This window comes from Octopus bimaculoides, chromosome 2 (assembly GCF_046866305.1).
Source record: "Octopus bimaculoides isolate indiv1 chromosome 2, ASM4686630v1, whole genome shotgun sequence".
Classification (NCBI taxonomy): Eukaryota; Metazoa; Mollusca; class Cephalopoda; order Octopoda; family Octopodidae; genus Octopus; species Octopus bimaculoides.
The window spans coordinates 76,083,685-76,107,208 of NC_142929.1; the positions used below are offsets into that span (position 1 = coordinate 76,083,685).

The window sequence follows — 23,524 nt, forward strand, 5'->3', positions numbered from 1 at the left end:
CAATATTTATTCTCACTAAGATGTGGATGTTCTCTTAGAACAAACTCTACTGTGGTAGATACCATGAGAGAAACTCTCATATAGGCTTTTAGTGCAAAATGCATACTTGTTTATACTGATAGTGGTGAGGTAAATTCTCACCAACTCCCGCTAGTGATATAAACAAGCATGCATTTTGCACCAAAAACCTATATGGGAGTTTTTCTCATGGTATCTACTGCAGCAAAGTTTGTTCTAACAGAATATCCAGATTTAAGTGGAAGGAAATATTACCTCTAAGCTTCGGTTTTGCTGGATGTCTTTGCTAATAAACATCGATGTAGTTGAGTGGTTGTTATTATTTTTTCACAGAAGCTTTTAACCACTTCTTAGGACCAAATGACAAGTGCTCAACATATGTTGGCATGGAACCTTTCTCTGCTTTGGTCTTTGAAGATTTCATTTGAATATTTGCTACTAACAAGATCTGTACCCATGGTTAGCTTCATTTGGGCTTGTGCCTTCCATACTCACTGTGGCTCCCTCCTACTTGACCAGATACAGAAGTTTCCAAAATATAAAATCTGATATCCACATCTGGTAACCAAATATTTCTAAGTCAACAAAGCTTGCCACCTTCATGGCATGTGAAGAGAGAACAATTCTCAATGGAGCTCAAGATTAAACTACAATGAAGGAGCCTTAACACTGCTTTGATGGTATATACACTAGGCTCTTCATAAGGATTCAAAACACCTCATAGCATTAGCACAAAGTCAAAGAGGATATTTACAGACATGTTTCAACTATCTCTACTGTTGTCGCTCAAAGCAGAGTAGGCTTTGCTGGCCACTATTATCATGCTGAACATCATTACTCATTACCCAATGAGTAATGATGGGCTCAAATTATACTATAGTAATTGTTTTGTATGGTTCTGTCTGTCTAAATGAAAAATAAGTGCCACTTATATTTCTATGTTGAAGGGTTTAAAATAACAAGAACAAGCATTGAAACTGTGGAGACAAAAAGTGTGCTTTTGCAACCAAACAATTCATAGTTTTCATCTCACTGCCTGACATCTTGAGTTGGCAAATGCTCTGTGAATAGAATTTGGTAGACATGTGTACAAATCCACAAATGAATGTAATAATGAGATTTGTACTGAAATTCTCATTAAAATACGAATAAGACATTTTGGACAGGTATGGGCAGTTCGGTAATATTAACGAAAGTATTTTTCAGGTGTCTGTGGTGATAAAAGGGTGAAAGTCTATCTTCTATGCTGGCATGGGTTGAACTCAAAAATTTGTATAGATGTGTACATGTGTATATCTTTTGGAGATGTCTATCAGCAAGAAATGCAAAAAATAAACAACAAAAAAAAGTGCTTTTGAAGCAAGTCCTTTATATGTTCTACATCAAGGTGGTGAGCTGGCAGAAACATTAGCACGCCGATAGAAATGCTCAGCGGTATTTCGTCTGTCTTTACATTCTGAGTTCAAATTCCACCAAGGTCAACTTTGCCTTTCATCCTTTCAGGGTTGATAAATTAAGTACCTGTTACATACTGGAGTCGATCTAATCGACTGGTCCCCTCCCCAAAAATTTCGGGCCTTGTGTCTAAAGTAGAAAAGAATATTTGTTCTACATTGATTTACACAGACTTTCCTGTCATTCTTACAACCATAAAAGCAATGAACCGGTGATTGTCCCAGTGATACTATTGTCTACCAATATATAAATAAAAATTCTACCATTGAGAACTAGATATTAAATTAATGTCAGAAATTGCTATGATGACAACAATAATGATGATGATGAAAAACTAACCTCGTTTTTACCATCAAGTTGGAACATTACCATTAATCTTTATAATTATGTAACCTGGTAATGAAGTGCTAGAAATGTTAGAATATAAGACAAAATTTCTCCAGGTAATTTGTTCCATTTTCCAGTGTGCTAAATACTGCTAGAGCCAATAAAAACAGAACAATGCCAGCCATTGCTCCAACTGACAATGTCCAAAACCTCTCATATTTGTGGCCTTGTACCCTGTCAAGAAATCCTAATATTGCAATATATAAAGCAGGTCTTTATCTTCATATATTAAATAGTAGGGAAAACTAAACACAGAGATAAGAATTAGGCAAATACTTGCGTTCAGCTTGGCTAAGAATTATTGCCAACTGGCCGTTCCTCTTCTTCACATTCTTTAATTCTGCCTGAAATCATAAAATATAAAACAAAATATAAGAAACTGAATTTAAAGTTTATGAATAATGTAATTAGAAAACTTAACTTCACAGTGAATGTCAAACACCTATGAGCAGTTGGATGATGGCATCATAAAGTCATTTAGCACAATTATTAACTTCGTCTCTCTAGTCCTGTCTTGACTATTCAACTTCTCTAGCATTGGTGCCACCAGAAAATGCACCCAATTACATTCTGTAAGTGTTTGGTTACTGGAAGGGCTAGTAGTTGGTTGTAGAAACCATGATACGCATATATATAATATATATATATACACATCATCATCATTTAACATCCATTTTCCATGCTGGCATGGGCTAGATGATTTGACAAGAACTAGTAAGGCCAAGGGCCACACCAGGTTCCATAGTTTGTTTTGACTTGGTTTCTATGACTGGATGCCCTTATTAATGCCAACCATTTTACAGAGTGTACTGGGTGCTTTTTATATGGCACCAGCACCCATACCAATGCTTTTTATAGGCACCTCGGGGTCACATATATATATATATATATATATATATATCTCCACACACACACATTCTTTTTATTCTTTTATTTGTTTCAGTCATTTCACTGCGGCCATGCTGAAGCACCGACTTTAGTTGAACAAATCGGCCCCAGGACTTATTCTTTGTAAACCTAGTACTTATTCTATCAGTCACCTTTGCCAAACCGCTAAGTTATAGGGACATAAACACAAGAACATCGGTCAAGCGATGGGTGGGGCAAACACAAACACAGACATACATATATATATATATATATATATATATATACACACACACACACACACATACACAACGGGCTTCTTTCAGTTTCTGTCAATCAAATCCACTCACAAAGCTTTGGTCAGCCTGAGGCTATAGTAGAAGACACTTGCCCAAGGTGCCATGCAGTGGGACTGAACCCAGAACCATGTGGTTGGTAAGCAAGATACTTATCAGACAGCCACTCACCTAGTGCAAATGGAGAGAGAACACTGGCAAATTGACAGAGATTCTGAACATTACAAGCAATGGATATAGTAATGTAGTCAAGAATAAAGAGTTATAGTTGGAAATATAAACTGGACACTCAGTTCACTGGATTTAATACATTTTATCTTGGTGATATCAGTTCTGATCATACAAAATATCTGTACAGAACACAATAGTCATTCTTTTCCCCCAAAAGTCATTGTTGTCACCATCATTGGTTAATATCCACATGTTCATACTTGTAATGGATCAGTTCACTGGGCAGATTTTCTACAGCCAGATGTCCTTCCTGTCACTAATCCTAACACATTTTCAAACAAGATAATATTTCCCATGGCCAGACAGGTTCTTCTACAGAAGACTGGAAATGAACAACAACGTACACACTCACAAAATTCACAAGGCTTTGGTTGGCCTGGGACTATAGTACAAAACACTTATCCAAGGTGCTGGTGCTGCAACAAGGGAGTGAACACAAGACCACATGGTTGGGAAGCAAGCTACAAAACCACACAGCCAGGCCTGTTCAGATATTACACCTATTTTTTATCAACAGCCCTCAGCTTTCCTTCCCAACAAACACCCAACATCAATTTCACTGTCATTTCAAACACCTTCCAAACCCACACTGTAATGTGCAATATGTACAACAAACAATACTTACTTCTAGTGTCCCTACTTTATCTTTTAACTTCTTGGCTTCTTTTTCTTTCTCTTTTATCTCTTCTTCATGTTTGGCAGTCAATACACTTTGAACAGCATATTGCTAAATAGAAATTCAATATGAGTAGACATCAATAGATATTAGTTTCTTGCACAGATTTTACATAAGACAAATTGAAAAAATGAAGTGGTTTCATTCATGCATTTAAGAATGTTAGCAATATCAATGAATCAATTCTAACCCATATTGAAACTTCAAAACTGGCACTCTGTCAGTTATGATGATGAAGGCTCCAGTTGATCAACAGAACAGTCAGATGCAAGTGTATGAGCACTGTACAGACATGCATACCCGTAACATAATTCTCAGGGAAATTCAGCATGACACAGAATGTGACAAAGCTGGCCCTGTGAAATAAAGTGTCTTGCTCAAGGATACACTGTGCTGCTGGGAATCAAACTCATGACTTTATGATCATGAGTTGAATATCCTAACCACTAAGCCATGTACCTTCACACAAATTAAAACTTAGCTGCATGTTAACCCTTTTGTTACTATATTTCTGTTAAAATCTACTGCCTTTGTTTTAATTTTGAAACTAATGATGAATTTAGTAAAATCACTTATTTCACTTATTAAGTTAGTATTTAGAACATGAAATTTTGATGGAAAGTTTCAATGTAGATCACTTTAAAACAGTAAATTTTGTGTCAGAGAACCAGGGATAGTCTCAGGCAGATTATTATAAAAAAGGGTCAGCGTTAAATAGCTCAAGGTTTTTGGGGAGGCAATGACCAAGACCTATGGCATTATGTCGTGCATGAGAAGAAGACTCATCAAGCCAAGCAGAATCGCAGTTGTGACAGATACCGGTGTCAAGCAAATGATACCCATGCCAGTGACACGTAAAAGCATCCATTACACTCTTGGAGTGATTGACGTTAAGAAGGGCATCCAGCCATAGAAAACCATGCCAAATCAGACTGGATCCTTGCACAGCCTTCCAGCGTGCCAGCCCAGTCAAACCACCCAACCCATGCCAGCATGGACAACAGACATTAGACAATGATGATGAAGAAAAGTTTCATGAGATCATGGAAAGAATAATAAAATGCTACCAAAGTCTAAACTCAAAAATTAACAATGATTTTAGAGAAGACATCAAAGCTATGACACTAAAAATTGCAGAAATTACAACTTATGAAGTGGAACATACAATTGAAGAAATGTAAAGTTCTAGGACAAGACACACAACTGATGTCTGAAAGATTCTAAAGAAACAACCTTAGAGCAAATTGGCAAACAAAGCAAAATCCCTACAAGTCAAGCACAATAATTATTCTGCTGCACAAAAAACGGTAAAACAAAAAACAGCAAACTAGCAACTTATAATTTGAACAACAGAATAAATCCTATGGTTGGAGGAAGAACGGAAGTCTTTGAGAGCAAGGAAAAAAAAGGTCAGCTGATGTTAAAGGATAAATGGGAGTGGGGTTTAGTGAGCGAGAGAAAAGAAGAGGAGGTGAAAGAGAAGGAAGGAGAGATGTATTACTAGACAAGGGGAACGGTAAGAGCAAGGAAAAAATAAAAATAAATGCCAAGTAGTTATGTAAAGCATTGAGAGGTAGGAAGGAAATAACAGGGAAACATTATACATACAAAGACAAACACACATATATATATATATATATATATATATATATATATATATATATATATATATATATATATATATATATATATCATCATCATCATCGTTTAACGTCCGCTTTCCATGCTAGCATGGGTTGGACGATTTGACTGAGGACTGGTGAAACCGGATGGCAACACCAGGCTCATAAATACACAAAAGGGATCTCTAATTTCACATATTCTTTAAAGTCACTGGTTTTGCACTTTCAAAGACAGGAAACAGATCTCCTACATGAATAAAAGGGTTAGCAAAGGAAGGATACCCTGCTGTAAAATAATGCTGCAATATATCAGTCTATATCTGTCTTACCCATGCTAGTAGGAAACATGTAAAATGAACAAGTGATACATATATTAAATACTTAGATACACACATGTGCAGAAGTATATGGAAACAAAGCAAACATATACAAATGTATACATAAAATGCAAAAAAAAACAAACAAATACATGCAATTCCCTGAGTCTTATATATATATGCACACACACACACAATCATCATCATGTTAATGTCCATTTTTCAATGTTTGCATTAGACAAATGGGAGTCACTGGGGCAATTTTTTATTTTTGTGTGGTTGGGTGTCCTTCTTGTCACTGACTCACACTGGTTTTCAAGTAAGGCAATATTTCTCTATGGTCAGACATGTTTTCATGAACAAATAGAGACAAAGGCTGATAGACTGGATTTGATATTGGAAGATTTTTAAAAGAAACACAGAATGATGATTAAGATTGGTTGAATTGAATAGACTTAATGAAAATCAGAAACCAAAAAAAGAAGCAGTGCTCACCTAGTACCTATTTTATCAGCCCCAAAAGGATAAAAGGCAAAGTCAACCTTGGCAGAATTTGAACTCAAAACATAAAGACAGACAAAATACTGCTGAGTATTTTGCTCAGCACAGTAACAATTCTACCATCTCACTGGTACAATTTAGGATGATACACCCAAGATGACATACTAGTTGTGGGTAAGTGCTTTTCATAAGCTAGAAGCAGTTTACAGCATTTAGAATTACCATTAACTACATGTGCTTTATGATAAAAGATAAAGATGTAGTCAAAGCATTTTTCCTACAACAGGCCATACATGTCGAGGTACTTAGTTCAATCCCTAATCCCAGCTGGAACCACTGCTCTACTCCTAAGCAGGCATATTTTACTGTTTACTTAATCTTCAGGAGCTGGAAATAAGAGCATCTCCAGATTCACAACTGAATGCTAATTAGTAATGAAGTGTCAAATTAATTAACGTGCAAATAAGTCAATAATGCATGTCTATGCATGCGCATGTGTATTTGATGTTACCAGCAAGCAGAAATTTTAAAATCCAAAACTCAAATTTTAATTTTATGCTTAATTTTTTTTTTTAGATTGGAGTGAAAATAAAATAAAATAAACAGACAAAAAAGATTTACTTTCCGGTATTCTTCTTGCATCTTTTCATTATGCCGAATGCGGTTATAGCCAGCTTTCGCATTATCAAGACAATTGGACTCTCCATCATTATTCAATGAGGCTTCATGTTTGGCACCTTCAAAATAATGAAAACGACAAGACAAAGAAAGATATTGATTAAATATAAATAGAGTTGCAACATCGGGTAAAGAGTAAAGATCCCTCTTTGGTCACAAATGACCATGGGATTGCAATGAGAAAGTTCCCCTCTGAAGCACAGGTCTGGGCAAGGTTGTTCATGGAAGACTTATGCATACCAGCCTCCTCTACTCCATGCAATTGATGCTATCCAAGGGAAAAGGCAAAAGCTGATACAGCTTGGTACCAGTGACATTGCAACTCATTTCTATAGCTGAGTAAACTGGAGTGACGTAAAATAAAGTGTCTTGCTGCAGAACAACACACAACCCAGTCTGAGAATTGAACTCACTACCACATGATCATGAACCTCACAATCTAACCACTGAGCCATGCACCTTCACCACAAAGTAAACATGTGACTAATTTAATAAATCATAACCCACACCAGCCTGGAACATCATTATCATTTAACGTCCGCTTTCCATGCTAGCATGGGTTGGACGATTTGACTGGGGAATGGCTAACCAGATGGCTATACCAAACTCCAATCTGATCTGGCAGAGTTTCTATCTACAGCTGGATGCCCTTCCTAACGCCAACCACTCCGAGAGTGTAGTGGGTGCTTTTTTTTATGGGATTGTTTACTTTTAATGTGGCATTGTAAGATAGATATAAGAAACTGAATTTGGCCAGTTTGACCAGAAAAAAATTGGAATATTTTGACAGGATATGGTTGATTTAAATGCTAAAGGGCTAAATCTTGGACAAATGCTCAACCCACCCCAAAGATGACATCTTCAGTAAAAAACATTTATTCAATATATTTACCACCCAACTGTATGTCATTTACCAAACCTCAAAACCAAAGAATATTGAACTTTCTTAAGACTCACTTTTCATGAAATGTCTTTTAGATGCAGTGAATGCTGGCAAATCTGTACTGACATTTATTAAAGAATTGAATATCAAGAATGCTGTCTGGTTTGTTGCCAGAGGATGGAAGATGCTGGAAGCATCTACACTAAAGAAAACCTGGCATAAGTTGTGGCCTGCTTTGATATTTGATAATTCATCTGATGAGAATGTTAACAATGATTTCACAGACTTTAATTTATCAAAGGAAAAAGTGTTTGTAAGTCGCTTGGGTATGCAAAAAAAATGTTACAGGATCTGTTGTTGAGGATGTAGTAAATAATAATGAAAATCTGACAGTATAGATTATATTAGTAATAAAATACCTATAGTGCATCGTCTTAGAGACTTGCAAATTACAGACACCACTGTGAATGATTAAAATATAGGGAATGAAGATGCAACAGATGTAACTTAGAAGCTTCCCAATGTCAAGTCGAGTTGGTGAGTGAAGTAATTGAAGGGATATTCTTTTTCATATTTATCTTGTACCTTAATCTCACATCTCTCTCTTTCTTTCCAGATGGAGAAGCCATGCATTCATCTCTTTAGCAAAATATCTGCTCCTGTCTCTCTATCAAACTTTCACCTCCATCAATACTACACTCCCACTCAATTGAGGTCTTGTCATGTGAGTATTTGTTGATCCCACTAGTGCTGGTGCCACAAAAAAGTGTCCAGTACACTTAATGAAGTGATTGGCATTAGGAAGGACATCCAGTAAGTAGAAACCATGTCAAATCAGACATTGGAGACCAATACAGCCCTCAGGCTCGTTGGATCATGTCAAACTATTCAACCTATGCCAGCATGGAAAAAGGTATGTTAAATGATGACAGCAACCTACTGCTCTTATAGAACACAAACTAATAAATTTACATTTCAAAAACACATGAAACAACTTTGCTTGGATGATGTGTCCTGTTGCCTCAACATCAAGTATCTCAGAGAGCCCACATACAACATCAGAAATCCAAGATGAAATGGTTAACTACATTAAAAAACAAAACAAAACAAAAAAAGAGAACTGTAATCTTGAGTGTTCAACTTCCAGACTTACATGATTAACTTCATGGTTCCAGTAAACTTTGCCAATCTGAGAGCAGTGATACAGCATCATTCTTTGTAAGTACAGTAGTTAATAAATTTACAATATAGATTTGTTATTTCTTACAATGTGGATTTCTTACAATGTGGATTCTTACAATGTGGATTGGGTTTCCTGTTGAACCACCTCTGATGTCTAATAAAGTGTTCACAACACTTACAGTATGCAAATCTCCAGTTCTCTGAAGCTATTAGATTTGATGTGTATATGAACAGATTGGCAACTTTTTCTGTTGATTGCTCACGAGACACACACATCTTTGATGAGACCCAATAAAGGTTGAAAATTAAAGCTGCTCTTCATTTTTTCAATCTATGGAGAAATAGGTAAATTTACCATGTATGTCTACAAGGTCATCATCATCATTTAGCGTCTGCTTTCCATGCTGGCATGAGTTAGACGGTTTGACTGAAACTGAAGCTGGAAAGCTGCACTAGGTTTCAATTTGATTTGGCTTGGTTTCTATGGCTGGATGCCCTTCCTAATGCCAATCACACCAAGAGTGTAATGGGTGTTTGTTACATGCCACCAGCATCAGCCACAACTATGATTTCATTTGGCTTGACAAGTCTTCTCAAGTATGGCATATCGCCAAGGGTCTTGGTCACTTATCACCTCCATGAGACTCAATGTTTGAATGGTGTTTTTTTATGTGCCTGTTTCACTTGGCTTGACGGGTTTTCTCAAGCACGGCATATTACCAAAGGTCTGGGTCATTTGTCATCTTCTTAATGAGGCTTGACATACAAAGATCATGCTTCACCACCTCGTCCCATGTCTTCCTGGGTCTACCTCCACAGTTAGAGATCAGCACTTCTTTGCACAGCTGTCCTCATCCATATGTAGGCTTGTTTAAAAGATATATATGCAACCATATGAATACTAAGTTTGTCAACTGTCTAACATACACATACACAAATAGCGAACTTGCCAATTGTCTAATATACATTGTTGGCATTCCGTCGCTTACGACGTCAAGGGTTCCAGTTGGTCCAATCAACAAAACAGCCTGCTCGTGAAATTAACGTGCAAGTGGCTGAGCACTCCACAGACACATGCACCCTTCATGTAGTTCTCAGGGAGATTCAGCATGACACAGAATGTGACAAGGCTGGCCCTTTGAAATACAGGTACAACAGAAACAGGAAGTAAGAGTGAGAGAAAGTTGTGGTGAAATAGTACAGCAGGGTTCACCACCATTCCCTGCCAGAGCCTCGTGGAGCTTTAGGTGTTTTCGCTCAATAAACACTCACAACGGCCGGTCTGGGAATTGAAACTGTGATCCTATGACCGCGAGTCGGCTGCCCTAACCACTAGGCCATTGCGCTTCCACTTGTCTAATATACATACAAAGGATAAAATCCTAGTAATGAAATTATGTAACTGTACCTGATTTGTTGGAGTTTGGAACCTTATTTTTGGGTTGTTCTGTGTTGGTGGGAATAACTTGCTTTTCTTTTTTCTTTTTCTTCTTACTTTCTGCCTGTGTTTTAACTTCTGAGCTGTTTCCTTTCTGGAAAAAACAAAATCCCAGTATACAAATAAAATAAAATGTTTACTATTATTCTCTCCAGGCATCATCAGTTTTTCTTCCATGCAGTTTCCCTTGGATTCAAACACATACACATCAAATTCACCTTTCTACCATCTCTAATTTAACTGCACAACTTCTGCAATTAAGTTTACTAATATTTATCCTTTTTGTTACCATAATTCTTTGAAAATACAGTTTTTGATTCAATTGATTAAAAAAATAATGAAAAATATAGTAAAGTAACTCCATTGTTATTAAGCTGTTTGGAACATAAATTGCTTTCTATTAAAGAAAAGCACAGGACCTGATAGTAAGGTAGTGGGGCAAGTCAAGCAAAGTTGACCATGACAGAATTTGAGCTCAGAACGTATTGCTGGAAGTAACGCTGCTAAGTATTTTGTCCAGCATGCTAATGATTCTGCCAGCTTGGGACATAAAATAACCTGAAATTTTAAAAGGGAATTTTAACATAAATCACTTTAAATCAGTAAGGCTGTACCTTAAAACCAATGATGATCTTGTGTGGTTTTGTACCAAATGGGTTATGCATTCAATACTTACCACAATACTAGTCATTCTATACATAAATATCAATTCCAAACAATCTCCTGTTGTTTATTTTTTTTTTACTGTCAAAATAGATGTTGAAAATTTAATCAACTGCACATTATTGGAAAGGTCTTGTTAAATAAAGATGTATTTAAATTTTTTTTTTTATTTCTTCAGTTGGATGTTCCTTACTTCTATGTACTGAATTGTTAAAGTGAGGGTGAAATCTGTTTGTCAGCCACACAGACTAAAGTAGAGCTTTGTGAATAATCAAACACAACATCACTGATGTAACTACAGATGGAACTCCTGACTAGAGGTCAGTAGGCCAACTCCTTAACCTCACCAAATGTCTAAATAAAAAAAAATAATAATAAAACTATCCCATTTGTAAAACATTAGGAAAGATAGACCAAACAACTCAGAGGAATGAAATAAAACAGTTACAACTAATAACACATAACAACATCAATAATAATAATAACTCTGACACAAGGCCATAAATGGAAAGAGGTATAAACAACTTAACTGACTGGTAATTATTTCATCTACCCTAAAAGGTGCTGTAGGGCTGTGTGGTTAAAAGTTTGCTGCCCAACCACATGATTTTTGGGTTCAGTCTTCTACCAAAGCCTTGTGAGTGGATTTGGCACTTGGAAACTGAAAGAAGCCCATTATGTATGTGTGTGTGTGTATAAGGAGGGTGCTGAAAAGTTCCTGGCTGTAAGGATAGGCCTGGTTGGAGGCCCAACCTTCCAAGTCCTTTTACAGGACTTAGAAAAATTGAAAGACCACTGCCATAAGTGTGTGAATCTGAGAGGGGAATATGTTAAAAAAATTCATAATTCACTGTATTTTCTTTTACCCAAAGCCAGGTACTTTTCAGCACCCCCTCATATATACTTTGTCTTGACATTACATGATAGTTGTAAATGAGTGTCACTGTCATACAAGCAGTGTCATTCATTTCCAATATTCTGCAAAAACATGTCTGGCCATGGGGTAAGTTATCTTACATGCGAGGGTTGGTAATGGGCTACTTTTTGTTTCCATCAGCCAAATCCACTCACTTGCCCAAGGCTCTATGCAGTAAGACTGACCCTGAAACTAGACAGTTGGAAAATAAACATCTTAACCACACAGCCTCATCTGCACCGATGGACATGCCTGCAGCTAATTAAAGCAAACAATAAGAGAAAAAACAAGAATCTAGTATCATTCTACACCTTAGAGCCATAACAGTTGCAGAGGCTTACTCTCTCCTGTTTTAAAGTTGCAGCACAAAATTGGAACAAAAAAAAAAAGAAAGAAAGAAAGAAGAAAAAGGGTAGAAGGGTTAAATTTTAGTGACATACTTCTTTTGTAGGTTTTTTCTGTTCAAATTCCAACCTGCTAAGGAGTAATGCTTGTTGCAGATCTTTCTCATAGATATCCGTTGTAAACTGCAAAAGAAACTCAGTTTCATAATGTTCTGAAATACGACATCAAACCAAAGTCAACAAGTCCTTCCTTAATGTGTGTGGATGGTGGGAAGGAAAGAAGAGAAAGAGAGGGATAAACTTTCAACATTCTTGCATGACTGTAATTTAAGTAAAAGGCTTTAAATAACAGCTTGCAGTAGTTTAATGAATATTTCACTTTCTTCCACAAGCAAATAATAGCAAAGTGACATGGAAGAATGTCAAAGAATGTTTTGAAAAAATGTTAAAACCTATCACCATTGTATTCATGACCATTGTTAATTACATGGAAGCAACATGCCTTCCCTCTTGCATTACACTTCAAATTCAAGTAAAGCTTGTTCTTTATGGTTTCTTTCAAATTTAACCAACCTCTATCCTGATGTAGGTCTTTCAAATAAACATGACATAGCTTATTAAATAAACAATCTTTACCTTGCTAATATGAAGCAGATGAATTGTATTCTTTTCCTATCACCAAACCAGGAACTTAAGTGGGTTATAATAAGCTATTTCATACTTAACCACACTTTGGTTGAGAAAAATTGGATACATCATCATCCTCACCACCATTATCATCTGATGTCTGTTTTCCATGCTCACATGGGTCAGACAGTTTGATAGAGCCTGACGAGCTGCAGAGCTGTATCAGGCTCGTGTCAACTTTCACATGGTTTCTATAGCTGGGTGTCTTTCCTAATGCCAACCACTTTAGTGTGTACTGGTGCTTTTTGCATGACATTAGCACTAGTGAGGTTATCAAGAAACTTGCAAAACAAAACATACAAAAGAAAATGGAAGAACCCTTTCAATTGAATGGGAGCATATTTGAGATGGGGTGATGGTGGCTTTGTATCAGGTGTCAAAGGGTAAAGTATGATAGAACAAGCACAGATGTCTTGTTAATAGAAATCTCATAGTATTTGTACAAATTCAGAAAATCTGGTACATCCAATTAGGATTAAGATGAAAAAAGAAAAAGAAAAAATTCCTTTTTTATGCTGCACTCTGAGGAAATTGACAAGCCCATAGTTCATAGACATTACCTCAGAACAAGATGACAAAAGAGAAATGATTAAGTTGATAGTGTAACTGGATTATCAAAGACAAAGTGATTAAGATTACTAGATTACCAAAGAGGAAATGTTTAAGTATAAAATTAGACCATCTAAGACAAAATAGTTAACTCTTTTGTTTCCATATTTCTGTTGAAATACACTACCATTGTTTCAATTCATTTTGAAAATAATTAAAAAGGTTTAAATAGCCAAGATAACTAGATTACCAAACTCACAAACACTAAGGTTCAATTTTTACAACTGATTTTATGTGACTTTAAACAAAAATATTTCATCGTCTCTACCTCAAATCCACATAGGTGAGGAGAATAAGTAACAAATTTTCATAAATAACTACAAGAAACCAGCATCCTAGAATTGTGAATATTTACATAATATGGGGTTGGCATAATAATGTGCGACTGACAATGACTGGAAAAAAGAGAAACAGAGATCAGTCAAAACTTTGAAAGGAGTACCACACTGTTGCACTAAAAACAAGTTAAAGGAGGAGGATAAATTTATATGGGATTTAGAGGGGGCTTAGAGCAAGCCAATTATTAACCGAGGCACTATCTTGTGGTTTTACAACTGTTTTGTCTTTCTTTATATATAAATTTATCTTCTATGTCCCCTTCAATATCAATTAAAAATAATGAACCAAATAACATTTGAACTGAATTAAGTGGAATATAACACAATGATATTCTAACAGTAGGAAAAAGAATTCTATAACTGATACCAAATCCAATTGGAAATTTTCTAAAAGAAAAAACTTAAAAACTAACCCAATGACATATCCTTCCATGGGCTAGCCCACTAACATGTAAATAGGATCTATATAGAGGCAGAATTTACTGCTGTAAGTAACAAGAATACTGTTTATTCTGCTCAAATGCTGCTTTGGACATATTAAATGTATATAGTATACAGATATGAAATCATCATCATTGTTTAATGTCCATTTTCCATGCTGCTAAACAATAATGATATATATATATATATAAACCCCTAGAGAAAACATGTAGGTTTACCATTCTGGCTATGGAGTGTTAGATAATTTATCCCATATACTGATACATATCAATGTAATAGGTATGTGCATATATGTGCATATATGTATGTTTGTGTGTATGCATATATGTGTGTATATGCATATATTGCTGTATTTGACACTAATTGTGAAATTTAGGCGCACGGCTTTGTGGTTAAAAAGTTTGGCTCATAACCATGTAGTTTTAGTTTCAGTCCCACTGCACAGCACCTCAGCCAGGTGTCATCAACTGTAATCTGAGGCTGACCAATACTTTGAGTGAACTGGTAAATGAAAACTGCAGTAAGCTTGTTGGGTGGCTGCGTGTGTGTTTCCTTGACATTTACGTGTTGATTGTAAACAGAGTTAGCTTTCATATATAGTGTTGTGCGTTTGCAATCTTCCTTGAAAACATGACCAGTGAGCACTTCCAGTTAAAAGAAAAATAAAAGACAGGCACAAGTGTAAAAAACTTGTATTGGATGCCTTGCAGAATGTGTCTGGTACTTTGCCTTTTGAGTTCAAATCCTATCATGGCTTACTTGGGTCATAGGCTTAACCCTTTAGTATTCAGATTACTCTATCAAATGTAATGCTTACACATTCATATTGCTTTGAATTAATCATACATTATCTTTTAGCTTTCAGATTTCAATGATGGGATTGTTTATTTTTAGAATGGCATTAATGGGTAGGTGTGAGAGACCAGATCTGGTCAGTTTGAACACAAAACAGAATATTTGGGCCTGATACGACCAGTTTGAATTCTAAACGGTTAATCCAGAGACAAGTTTAACACCACCTAGCAATTTAGTTGCCTTTAGTAGAGTCCACTCTTATACAAACGTTTAGGCCAGATCTCCAATTACAGGATGCCTCCTTCCCTTCTCCCTGTCTCAGAGTTTCTGTAAATGGTCATAGGTCCTGTCTCTTGACTAAAAGAAAAATGTTCTAAACTTGTTAAATGACTGATTTAAAAATGTTAACACAATAATCCCAACAGATATAGTTTTCAGTTAATACTGGGGTGCTGTTTTTGAACAGTTCATGGTTAATATCTGCCACAACTGGTGCTATCTTCACTGAAGGCCCCATGGTAGTATTTGAGCAAAGGAGCAAATACTGACAAAGCACTCAGAAGATATCAGTGTCCTTGGTACCTACTGTGGTTAGCAGACCTTCCTTCTTTCAAGACCTAAGTGTTTAAAATTGTCTTTGGTCATATGTTACTAAATCACCCAGATATATTTGTTTATATTTAACCTTTTTGTTTCCTATTTCTGCTGAAATACACTGCCTTTGTTTTAATTAGTTTTTTAGATAATGATGAATTTATTTAAAATTACTTTGTTATTATTAAAATGATGTTTGGAACATCAACACAAAATTTTGATGGAAGGGTTAACTTAAATCACTTCAAAACAGGAAGTTTGTATCACAGAACCAGAGTCAGTCTCAAGTGGGTTGGAATCAAAATCATTTTGCTACTTCACTGACAACAAGTGATTTCATAAAGTAAACACATTGTATACTGTCCAATATTGTTACAGCATGAAGTGTTTTCTCAGAATATTTTGGCTATATTTTTTTAATTTTTATATTTCTTCTTTTACATTTTACTTGTTTCAGTCATAGGACTGTGACCATGTTGAAGCTCACCTTGAATGGTTTGAAACAAACTTACCACAGTTATTCCATTTTTTTGTTTGTTGAACAAAAGTTTAAGTTATGGGAACATAAACAAACCAACACCATTTCTCAAGTGATAAGGACAAACACACACACACACACATATATATATATAATGATGGGCTTTCCAGCAATCAAATTCACTCATAAGGCATTGGTCGGTTTTGGGGCTATAGCAGAAGATGCCCAAAGTGCCATACTGTGGGTTGCAAAATGAGCTTCTTAATCACACAGCCATGCCTGCATCTGTTATTTCTGAGGCATAAAAAAAAAAAAAAAAGAACTACATAAGCTTTAGATTTAATAATAGTGACTCTGAATTTGAAGGATTTTTGAAGACAGATCTTTCTTTTTTTAATCTTTTTAAACTTTAGTGTAAATATAAAAGAAATTTTTAAAAATTTTTCTTTTTAAAATTTGAATTAAAGTTATTTTACCTCTTCATCATTTTTCTTCCAATCTTCCCATTGTTTCTCATTAACATTCACAGAACTGGTCTTTTGATTCTTCTTAACCTTTGGATTTGCTTTACCAAAAGCAAGATTTTTCAGCTGAAAAATATTATGTAGAGAGTGAGAGAGAGCAGAGTCCATATTTCCAGATCCTTATTCATCTTATATATATATAATTATCATTTTAGCCACATTTTCCCTTTTTTACTTGGGTTGCACAGAGTTTATTATGGCAGATTTTCTACAGGTGGATGCCCATCCTGTCTCCAACCCTCACCTGTTTCCAAGCAAGGTAAGATACCTCCATGGCCAAACGTTTCTGCAGAATACTGGAAATGAATGACAGTGACAATCTACACTTATCACTCAATGCCAAGACAAGGAGATGCAAACAATCACACATAGATAACAGATTTCTTTCCCTTCCTGTTTGCCAAATCCTTTCAAAAAGCCTGGGCTGACCAAAGCTACAGAAGACACTTGCCCAAGATGCCTAACAGTGGGACTGAACTCAAAACCATGTGGTTGAGAAGCAAACTTTTTAACTACACAGCCACAACTACACATATTGATAAATGTAAAGTAATTAATTTATTGGTGCAAATATGTCTACAACTATGAATTGAAACTAAGTTGGCCATTTAACTAGCCAACATATGGTACTCTTTATAAAATCCATTCTTAGTTCTGGACTTCATCGGATTAAGTAAAGGATAAATGTGTCTCATCTTGGGTAGAATCTAAACCATTTCCGGGCAATAGCTCCAAGAGATCAGGTACTTATTTCTAAGAGAGAGAAAAGTTATGGGACAAAAATTTAACATTGATACTTATTTTAATTACTTTAAACAGGGTTGAGCAGGGTCAGTACAGCAATACAAAATCATTTAACAAGTCCTATCTTTTTAACTCTGTCTCTTTCTTGCTTTACTTTTCCAACTAGGGTATCCATATATCTCCTCTATAGTGAAACACCTATCTCCATGCCTCCATTATACTTTTTAACCTCTTATCAACTGGCAGATCAATACTACTCCCCCTCCCACTCAAGGAGTCTTTGTCTGGCAAGTTACTTGGTGGCCTTGCTAGTGCTGGTGACACAGAAAGAAGCACCCAGTACACTATAAAGTGGTTGACATTAAGAAGGGCATCCAGCTGTAGAAACCAATCCAAAGCAGACAATCAAGTTTGGCACAGAATCTCTGGCTTTCAATCTCATCAAACTATACAATCCATGCCAGCTGGAAAACATTATAAATGATGATGCTTATTTATCATCTTATCTATGAGACTCACTTGTATGTCTGATCAACTAGCTTCCACAAATCATTTTAGGCCTACTCCTGCCAGATCATCTGTCAACACAGTATACAACATCAAAACTTAAGTCATCATCATCATTTACTGTTTTCTATGCTGGTGAGCCAGAGAACTGCACTAAGCTCTACTGTCTGCTTTGGCATGGTTTCTACGGCTAGATACCCTTTCTGATGACAACCACTTTACTGTGTGTAATGGATGTTGTCCATTTAAGGAATTTGTACAACTGTCATTCAACCTGATCAGTTAACTCTTTGAGAACATAGATTTCATAAAGTTCATAAATTCAAAATCCTGTGATTCCCTACTCACAATAAAAACATGATAGCTTCAACCCATGTCACCAATTAGGAGACTTTCATGCACTGTTGTAATGTTCATAAGATGATCATCAGGAAAGTGAAGAATACTTAAATACACTGTACAACCTGTAATCAATATTTCTTCTTAAATCTTCTGTTATCTTGCTAAAATGGATTTCTTTTTCCCAATCAATTTGGACAGGCACCACTCCTGCTGACGATATCTCTGAATTTGCTACACGCTTTACTTCTCTCAAATTTTCCCATATCACCACTATGAACAGTTGCAATAGAAGAAGTAACTTCTTCCATTACAACCTAAATGAGAGCTTACCCGGCTTGCAAGAAATAGCAGCCAAGTCTTCCTCAAATCAGCTTAAAAGAAAAGGACATATCCATCATCATCATCACATTAGATTAAATAATACATTCGTCGGTTCCCTGAATGGAAAGCTTTTATGTCTTCCTAATTAAAGCTAACCTGAGATTAACCAACAACAATTATTCCAACCTAGCAATATGTCAAATTCAAAACTGTCTTTGGCAGACAACTATAGCCAAAAATTCAGAATCTCAAAGGTGATAGAGAAACATTTATAAGCAATCACCTTCAGTCTTTATCCTCCGTGGCCACCAGAATGGTTTCTACACAACTAGATTTACTAGAGATTTGCACTCCTTTGTCAAAACCAATAGGCATTTAAAAAATGTTGTTGTCCATGATTTCCAAAGACTTCAACTAGGTTTGACATCAAAAACTCAGATCAAATCTGGTCATAGCCAAACACCAAACACAGCCACATTGCAAACTAACAGGCTCAACCAATTTCTCATGTTTTTGGATCAATGATTCCTCATGAGATTACTTCTCTAGTAGGTCCTCTTTCCACAGTCCATCAACAGTTACTTTTAACTACACACACACACTTTTCTATATGGATAATACAATCTTTCATTTCTTCTTAATCTTAAATGTCATCCATACACAACTTCATGCCAGATATGCACAGCTTCCATGAATAGAAATAAAAAAATAAAAAAATCCTCCTAAGGAAGTTGACAACCCATTTTCATTCAACAGTACTAAAACAATTGTCACAAATGCCAAAGAAACAGCTTTATAACTACACCTTCCCTTCACATGAACAAAAAGGAAAAAAAATTCTACTCACTACAAATGTTCAACTTAATCTCTGATAATCTCTCATGGTGACCTCATATATCTTGCTCCCTCTCTGCCTCCTCTACTCCTCCAAGGCCATCTGAATAAATTAGAATATTGAATACTCTCTACATTTACACTCGGCTCCACCTTATCTTCCCATTTCTAGTGTTTAGCTCTCATGGCTCCTTCTACCCCATTCCTTGGTCTACATGCCTTTTGTTACTAATTACTCAGATATTGGTGCCAAGAGAAAACACTCGGTACACTGTAAAGTGGTGATTAGAAGGGTATCCAGCCATAGAAACCAAATCAAATGACTCATATGTGCACCAGTCTTTAACCTTTCTGCATTCAGATTATTCTGTCAAATATAATGCTTATTTAGTCACAATGTTTTAAAGTAATCCTGCATTATATCATAGCTTTGAGATTTCAATGATATGATTATATAAATATAAAACAGGTAGAATATTTGAGTTCAATATGGCCGGTTTAAATGCTAAGAGGTTAGGAGTACAAGCTAAAAAAGTACTTCAGTCCCAATCTGCTACAAATATGACCTCTTATTGGAGTACTGCTAACATATTTTAAACAGCCCCTCTGCGAGACAAAAATCCTAGATTCCATCCTGGACACCTTTCTGCTGAGTGGAAAACATTTTCCTCATCAATACTGGCAATAGGAAGGGCATTCAATTGTGGAAACCACACCAAAGTTGATAGTGGGGTATGATGTAGATTTTGGATAAGTCAGATTCAGTCAAATTGTCCAACTCATGCCAGCATGGAACAGGGATGATAAATGATGATGCTTAGATGTTTCTTCTTCACCACTGCAATGGCCTCTAAACTAGCATTAACACCTCACCTCTACTCCAGGCCACTTGCCTTGTCCATCTCATAGCACCAATTGTATATCAACCTTTGCTCAATCATCACCAATAGAACTGCAATTCACCTACCCATTCTTTCAATAAGCATTGTCCTGAAGACTTTCAAACGAAACATCAACGGAAATGATTTCACGAGTGTGGGAGAGCCTACAAAGATATTGGGTCCTGTCCCTCTTACTCATGATGTGCTAAACAATACACACAGCAATCATGATATTAGTAGAACCTGTATCACCAGGATCTTCACCATGCTACTGAGCTTGCTCTTACAGACAATCAACAGAAACATGTTAACATGCCACAGACAAGGTTGGTATGTTTCCCAATGCAAAGAAGACTGAATGCATGACCATCATTAAAGATGAAAGCCATTTACCAATTTGTTCCAGTGATGGCAGACAGGGTGGTCAGTGACTTCAAGTAGCTTCGGTCTTATGTTGCTGACACTAAGAAAGACTTGTCATGCAAGGGACAAGTCTGGGGTACCTGAAACAAGCTTAAAACATCATTTAATATGTGTGTGCTTATTAAATGGCGCTAAATAAACGAATTCTACATTGAATGATGAAACAGGGATGTCCGAAATTATGGACACGAGCTAGGCAGTTTACATACAAGAAATTCGCTTTGCATCCAAGTACATTCTAGGTACCAACGATTCTATTACCCCAAATTGACTAATATTAATAGAAACTGACGGAAATTATGAGAGTTATATATAAATGTGGGAGTCTGTCTTTTGTTGATGGATATTCATCGACAAAGAAATTCGAAGAGTTGGAGTGTCTTGAACGAAGTTCCATGCGATATTTTTTCTGCGGTGATTTATTCCTTTGCCATCAGAACAGATAACACTATTGTTCACCGTATACGATATAATTTTTTAAATTAATATAATTGAGAGTGTAATAAGGAGAGATGAGACAACATGATTATATTGAAAAACAAGTGACAAAATTTGAATACCTTCAGAATGATCGACATAAAATGGAAAAGAAAATACAGAGTTCTGGAATAACTTATCACTACTTCATGGAGAATGAAAAAGGTTCATTCAGAATGATGGGAAAGGGCAAAAATGCCTTTAAAATATCAAAATTTGGGGTAAGAAAACCTGCATCGTAATCCCTACTTTAAAAGAGTAGATACAATTTATTTTCAAAACATTCAAACCGGAATCTCTACGAGTAAATTAAATAATTTTTATGAACAAATACAATTGGTTAAACTGAATGTAATAGTAAAACTTCCAAAGGTTTTCGAAAACTTATGTTTTAAATTCAAAATGTATGAAACAACATCGTAAATTTTCCCAAAGATAGAATGAGATAAGAAACGACCTGTTAAAACTTTTGTTTTCGTTTAGATAGAAAAGTAATAAATATCAGACCAAACAAGTTTATAGAATATTTGGGGAAAACAGGAGAAAAAAATTCCCAGAAAACTAAAGAATAAATCAGTTAGCCCTAACAATTTTGAAAAGTCATCCTACATTAAACATCTCCGATTCCCGTTCTTCCTACCCTATTCTAGTCTGTAATAATTGATGGATTCACAGGACAAGATTATTTTTATTAATCTCGTTTTTTAAAGAGGAAAAAAAAAGCTGCAAAAGATTCCATGAAAGTAGGAAAATTTAAAACAAGAAAATATTTCCACCGTTTACTTGCATCGTGAATTCCAGACACTAAATGTATTCGGGGTATTTGCGTTAATTTTCTTCATAAAAGGGCGAGTTAAGATGAACAAGAGACAAACGAAGCAGTCTCTTGGAATGGGAAACGAGGTGACATACAGAAAGAAAGAGACTAGCCGCAGAATGGAAGGGAAAACGTGGTCAGTGTTGACCGCAAAGACGATGTCTGAATGAATGGCTTATTCCAACTGAAATGGGGATATGAAAATTGATCACATTAATGAGTAGCTGTATACGGAAAATGCAGAACGTGAAAGACAACATGAATTCAGAGAATGAACAAAAACACTATAAGCCAATCGAAGACGCCTTAAAGAATTTTTATACACACACACACATATATATATATTATATATATTATACTATATATATATATATAATGGAGTGTTTAAAATATTTTACCGCTTTAATTTTAAATATTCTTTTTCATTTAAAAACATAAATAATCACTCTAAGATTTATTTAATTAAATCAGGTTTTCTTTCGATAAGCCACCGTTAATTTTAGGTTTATTTTTCAGTTAAAAACGTGACTTAACGGTTTACGTTAATAGAAATATCACATTTTGTAAATAATCTTCCTGCACACTACAGAACTAAACTGAAAGTCGATATGCCTCTAAAGACGAATTGCATTGTTTGTGCGGTTTCTTAGTGTCTAAGATAACACTATATTTAGTTCCAAAAATTAGATTTGACATCAGACAAGACAGTGTTATGAACATTTCAAAACCAGATGTAGTTCCATGTTACCTCAGCCGTTTGAGAATTTTGGTTGTTCTTCTTTTTCTTCAGTTTCTTTTTTTGTTGCTGCTGTTGCTGAGAGGATTTCTCGTTGGATTTCGTCGGTTTTTTCTCTTCATCACTGTCGTCATCGACTTTGAGTGCTGCAAACCTCGACTGGTAAACTTTAATGCTGGCAACTGCCATTTTGCTAACATGTGTTCACTAAAGATACTAAGGGAGATAACTTTAAGACCATTTTTGTTATTGTTATTGTTATTCTTGCTGAAGGATTTTACGGCTGTTCATTGGTTGTTATATTTACAAGCGTAAGTTTTAAAATTTTAATTTTTCAATTCTTGTAAGAAAAAATATAAAAGGCATATTTTAGAACAAATATTGAATAAAATGACATGATTCAAAATAATATTTGATAAGAAATATTTAAATTATATTTTCAAAGTGAAGCGGGAAGGAAAGTCAAAATACTTAGTCATACCGCAGTAAATATAGTGTAATA

The 23,524-nt window shown here is 35.6% G+C and overlaps 1 protein-coding gene across 2 annotated transcripts in view; it reads right to left on the minus strand.

Annotated features, from left to right (window-relative positions):
* Window positions 1-23,231, minus strand: part of LOC106875360 (G kinase-anchoring protein 1-B) — a 41,988-nt gene extending 18,757 nt beyond the window's left edge. Inside the window, exons 1-7 of one of the 2 annotated variants that reach the window (XM_014923453.3) lie at window positions 23,035-23,231; window positions 16,893-17,006; window positions 12,571-12,657; window positions 10,522-10,645; window positions 6,992-7,107; window positions 3,880-3,981; window positions 2,141-2,204 (exon numbers count right to left, since the gene is read on the minus strand). In XM_014923453.3, the coding sequence (XP_014778939.1) occupies window positions 2,141-2,204; window positions 3,880-3,981; window positions 6,992-7,107; window positions 10,522-10,645; window positions 12,571-12,657; window positions 16,893-17,006; window positions 23,035-23,211 (784 nt within the window). In that variant the 5' untranslated portion in view covers window positions 23,212-23,231. The remainder of the gene's footprint in view (window positions 1-2,140; window positions 2,205-3,879; window positions 3,982-6,991; window positions 7,108-10,521; window positions 10,646-12,570; window positions 12,658-16,892; window positions 17,007-23,034) is intronic. The other variant, XM_014923454.3, reaches the window with a different exon arrangement.
* Window positions 23,232-23,524: the final 293 nt, after the last annotated feature.